Below are 5,430 nucleotides of genomic sequence, written 5' to 3'. Positions count from 1 at the left end.
TGCTGCTCCTGTCCTGGCTCACCTGTGTGCTCAGACAGACGAGGGGTAGGGCTCACACCACCCCTGAGGACGAGCCATAGATCCCATAGAGCCATAGATCACCCCCTTGGGGCCGGCACCAGGGCCTCTTAGCACACTGCTTTGCTTGCATTTTGACACTGCAGCCGTCCTGCAACCCTCCTGCAGCAAAAGGCGGTCAGTGCCTTGCAGGCTGACACGGGCTGAGCCTCCTGACCCCTCTCCCTTGTCCTGCCCCCTGCCCAGAGCCCTGAGAACAACCCTATAGCTCTCTCTGGTCCTGCTGGATTCCCTGCATGGCAAACGTTCCCAAACCCCAGCAGCCATGCCCTGTCCCTGCATGGCTGAACCTTGCTGAACCCCGTGTCCATGGGAGTCTCGCAAAAAAAACCCCAAACCCCAAGCCCGCGATGCCCACGGGGGTGTAGGGAGGGCTGGGGCGTGGGACCCGGCCCCTTGGCAGAGCCGGGAGCCGGGGGGGGGTGGGAGGGAGCCGGGGACTGTATAAGGCAGCCAGGCATTGGGCGGGGGGTATGTGCTGGTGGGTCACCTCCTCCAATGGCTCCGCTCATTGCTGCAGCCCAGGGCTGCCCGTGGTGAGGGTCCCTGCACCTCCAGCATCTTGTCGTGCAGTTTCTGCAGCTCAGTGCCTCCATCTTCAGCTCCAGCACCTTGAACTGCAGCTCCAGCCCCTCAGTGTCTCAGCCTGCAGCTCTGCCAGCTGAGGCTTCACATCTGCATCTCACTCCCTGCATCTGCTGCAGCTCCAGCATCTCGGGCAGCATCTCTGTGCTGCTGTACCCCACAGGTCTTGGGCTGGGAATGGCTGGGACTGGGGGTCCTGGAGCACCCGGGGGTTACTGGTCTGCCCAGGGAAACCGGTGGTGGGGCAGGGGGAGCCTCTCCCTGTGGCAGCTCGGGGCACAGCTCTGCCAGCCTGAGCCTGGGGAGCAGAAAGCAGCACAAGCTGCAGCCCTGTCCCCACTCGGCCATTGCCCTGGTGCTGGGCACTGCCAAGGTGCAGCAGCATCTCTGGCTGCACCCATCATGCCCATTGCCACCACGGGCAGGGTGCCACCTCCTGCCTTGCTATTTCATTTCTTCCAAGCTGTTTCTGGTTTTCCCTTGGGAAGGGCTCTGCACTGAGCTGCTCCCCATGTCCCCAGGGTGCTGGGTGAGGAGCAGCCACATCCCCTCACAGGGTGCCATGGTGGCACCACGGGGTCTGTGGCTGTGAGCCAGAGAGTGGTGAGGGTAACCTGGCCCGTGACAATCCTGTGTGTCCCCCCCCCACCTCTGCCTGCTCCAGGCTCTGTCCCTGCCCAGAGGATGCTGTCCTTGTGCCAGGGGCATGTGGCAGTGGGGCACCCCAGTGAGGAGCACTCAAGGGGAGGTGGGTTCTCTCTCTGCCAGCAGCTTCTCGTCCTCTGCCCATGCTGGGAAGGGACTGGGAAGGGGTTGGGCTGCCTGGCTGTGATCCTGCATGGATAGGTACAAGGGCATCTCAGTTAGGGCTGGGCTTCTAAAAGCTGGGGAGCCCAAATTTCCCAGCTCCCTTGGGTCCCGGTCAGGGAGGATGACATTAATCCATTTTTAAGCTTCAATATCTTTATTTACTCTGCTTGTGTGGCTGCTGAGCAGGTTACAGCAAGGATGGGCTGTGTGAGGGGAGAGTGAGGCAAATGCTGCCCTTCTGTGCTCCTCTCCCACTTCCTTTATTATCTCCTTTTAAATGTGTTTATGGTTTATACATCAGTGGATCTCTGTCTTTTGATGGCCGTTGTTCTTTTCTATACTTGGACATGAGAAGAGGCTGTTTTATTTTTAGTTACTCATGCTTGGTAAAAACTTTGGTGGTTAAATTATTGGGAAAACTGTAACACCAAATGTCCTGACACTGCCAGGGGAAGCTGGGGAGCTGGAGAGGCTCCAGGTAAGGATGGGGCATAGAGGAGGGAGAGCAAATGCAGTGATAAGAGGTTTGGGCATTAAACACTGATATCAGGCACTGCAGTAGAGGAGAAAGAAACAGATGTTTTCCAGCTCCATTTTGCAACAAGGTGTTTATTGGTCACGTGTAAAAAAAAAAAAAAAAAAAAAAAAAAAAAAAGAAAGAAAGAAAAAAAGAACAAAAATTCTGTATAGACACCACGCCAAGGTACAAAACCAAGACTACTTTGGACACTGGGTCTGTTGGTGTAACCGCAGCCGCAGCAGGAGGTCGTGAGTGCAGGTGCTGGGGGTGAGGTGACACAGGACCCGCAGGAGACCTGGGGGAGTGGCACGGGGGGCATTATCTGCCCCGATGCCCACACCTGCTGTGTGCAGCCACAAACCTGCTGTCTGTCCCCTTTCCTAGACAGGGAGGAGCTGCCTGCTGCCTGCAAGCTCACCCTGGCACAGATGCCAAGACCCGGCTGCCCGATGGTGTCCCAGGTAAACCTCCCACCTCTCTGGGGATCCCACCCACCCCCCAGACACCCACATCCCTCCCCCCCCGGGTCCCTCCTCTTGGGCATCTCCAGCTCTGCTCGGTCCCTGCGGGTTTGGTGGGGAAGAGAAGGGAAGGGGTGGGAGGCAGCGGGGTTGGGTCTGGCCCAGGCAGTGCCTCTCCCCACCTGAGTTTCCAGGCTTCCCCCCGGCTGCGTGCGGGCGGCTCAGCACACGGAGCAGCTGTTGGTCTTGTTCATGGGAGGCCTCAGGGAGGTTTGCTCCTTGGGCAGCGTCTCCCTCCTCTTGCAGAGTGCTGGGCTGAGCCTGCTGGGCAGGTTGGCTTGCTGCAGCAGCTCCCTGAAGACCTCCAGGACGTTCTCGTTGTCCTTGGCCGAGGTCTCCACGAAGCGGTTGTTCCAGTCCAGTTCCACCAGTGACAGAGCATCCTCTGCCGGCACCTGCCGCTCGCCACCGGTCTCTGCCTTGTTGCCCACCACCACGATGGGAGGGAACTTGTCCTCCTTCACCTCCAGGATCTCCTCCCGCAGGCTCTTGACGCTCTCAAAGGACTCGGCGTCATCTACGGCGTAGACCAAGGCGAAAGCGTCGCTGTTCTGGATCGAGAGCTTCCTCATGGCCGGGAAGGAGTAGCTCCCACTGGTGTCCAGGATTTCCACCTTGACCGTGGCCCCCGCTCACCTCGTACTCCTTGCTGTGCAGCTCCTCCACCGTGCGCCGGTGCTTGGGCTCGAAGGTGTCCATCAGGAAGCGGTGGATGAGCGCCGTCTTCCCAACGCCGGCAGCGCCCAAGAAGACCAACCTCACGTGGTTCTTCTCCTTCACCACTGGGGACATGGCTGGGTGCCTGGGGGGGGACACGGGTGGGTGGTGCTCACCCCACAGGTGTCCCTGGGTGGCCGCTGTCTGTCTGTCTGTCTGTCCTCCCCTGCACCCTCTTGTCTCAGCCAGGCCAGTTCGGTGCCACCTCCCTGGCAAACTTCTCCCGGCCGTCCTCTTGCGGACGCTACGGCTCCCAAGTCCAGCTCATCTTTTATCCTGGTTCCTCTCTGCCATGTGGCACCAGACTGTCCAATCTCTGTGAGTTGAGGGTGCTGAGGGAGGGAGGGCAGGGAGGGAGGGGAGAGAGCGGGGTGCTCCGGGCCAATCCGCGATGCTGAGTCCTGGACAGCAGCGCTGCCCCACGCATTGCGATCGCATCGCAGCGCCGGGGACAGGCAGCATCACAGCCCTCCCGCTGCACTGCCTGCCCTCCTCTCCTCTCCTCTCCTCTCCTCTCCTCTCCTCTCCTCTCCTCTCCTCTCCTCTCCTCTCCTCTCCTCTCTCCTCTCTCCTCTCTCCTCTCTCCTCTCTCCTCTCTCCTCTCTCCTCTCTCCTCTCTCCTCTCTCCTCTCTCCTCTCTCCTCTCTCCTCTCTCCTCTCTCCCCTCTCCCCTCTCCCCTCTCCCCTCTCCCCTCTCCCCTCTCCCCTCTCCCCTCTCCCTCTCCCCTCTCCCCTCTCCCCTCTCCCCTCTCCCCTCTCCCCTCTCCCCTCTCCCCTCTCCCCTCTCCCCTCTCCCCTCTCCCCTCTCCCCTCTCCCCTCTCCCCTCTCCCCTCTCCCCTCTCCCCTCTCCCCTATCTCCTCTCTCCTCTCCTCCCCAGGAGATTAATGCCTTGTGTCTTGGCATGGGCTTGCCGGCAGCAGCAGAGCTTGGCAGGGGTCCCTTACCCATTGGGTGGCCATGGCAAGGGCTGGCTGGTCACCCACAGCATTTCGTGTGCTGATCCCAGGACTTGTTTGCAGGTGGGGTTGCTGCAAATGTGCCCAACTCTTCCTTGAGTCTGTGAAACATTTCCCTCGGGGTGCAACAAGATCACCCTGAAGCCCCTGCATCATAACCACCCCGTTCGGCTGTCAGTCACGGGGTGATTTTATGAAATACTTAACCCGAGGGGAAAACAAACAAATCCCAGGGAAGGATTCATCGCTGTCTCCGTCAGCAGCTGCCGAGCAGGGGTGGCTGGGAACACTGGCTCTGACCCAGCCTCAGCAGAACCATGACCCAGAACAGTTGGTTGATTTATGGGGCAAGAGGCAGGATGTGTGTCGGGCAGGTCGCCCCGGCCGGCTCTGTTTCCACAGCAGGTGCCTTCCCTGTTCCACACGAGTTGGTTCAGAAGCTGATTTATTAAACATCCAAACACAATCTGAATTTGCTCAAAAGTTCACATTAGTTTTTCTCCTGCATTTGGGAAGGAGAGGGGGTTTCCCCAGCTTTGGTCTAGTCTTTTTTTTGTAGTTGTAATGCACTTGGTTTTCTTTCCATAGCGAAGTCCCAGATACAGTGTTTAGTTCTGGCTGAATTTATTCTGATTATTTCAGAAGTCTTTTTCATAAGAATCATGAAAATAATATGACTCTTTGTCACCCAATTAACACTGCATTTTAACCATGTCAAGAGCTTTCCCTCCTCAGCTCAGCCTGGGATCCCCAATGGGACTGGCAATGGGACTGGTGTCCAAAAATCCCCAGTACCCCATGACACTGGTGAGGTTCTGCACCACCCAGTGATGCACCTTCACTCACACAAATGTTCCTCTTTCTAGGGAGATTTACACTGTCAGGAGGAGAGCCCAAAGGTGATGCCCTCAGCTGAGCTGCTGCAGGTAAAAGGAGCTGAGGATGCAGAAGGCATCAGGCATGGGAGCAGGAGGAGGGATGGCTGAGCCGTGTTGGGTTTAGGCACAGGAAGGAAGCAGTGATGGTGTTTTGGTACCTGGTGTGGCCACCAGCATTGGTGAACATGAAGAACCAAAGGTGGTGAGGAAGCAGGGCATGACAAGTAATGTCACCTCAGCTTTGGAAGCTCTTTAAAGCAAAGAAATTGGCCAGTGCTGCTTTGTGCTTAGACAGACATCAGGGCAGGGTTCTTCATGAGAGGAGGTGAAACTGGTTCCCATTGTTGCTCCGTGTGGATGTGA

The 5,430-nt window shown here is 57.9% G+C and overlaps 1 protein-coding gene across 1 annotated transcript; it reads right to left on the bottom strand.

Moving 5' to 3' along the window:
* Positions 1-2,527: 2,527 nt before the first annotated feature.
* LOC139805465 (GTP-binding protein Rhes-like) lies at positions 2,528-3,738 on the bottom strand. The gene is given in 2 exon segments (XM_071763882.1): positions 2,528-3,143; positions 3,145-3,738. Coding segments are annotated over 2 exon segments (630 nt in total). The 5' UTR covers positions 3,307-3,738; the 3' UTR covers positions 2,528-2,675.
* Positions 3,739-5,430: the final 1,692 nt, after the last annotated feature.

Source organism: Heliangelus exortis, chromosome 20 (genome assembly GCF_036169615.1).
Source record: "Heliangelus exortis chromosome 20, bHelExo1.hap1, whole genome shotgun sequence".
Taxonomy (NCBI): domain Eukaryota; kingdom Metazoa; phylum Chordata; class Aves; order Apodiformes; family Trochilidae; genus Heliangelus; species Heliangelus exortis.
This window is presented reverse-complemented; position numbering and strand designations above follow the sequence as displayed.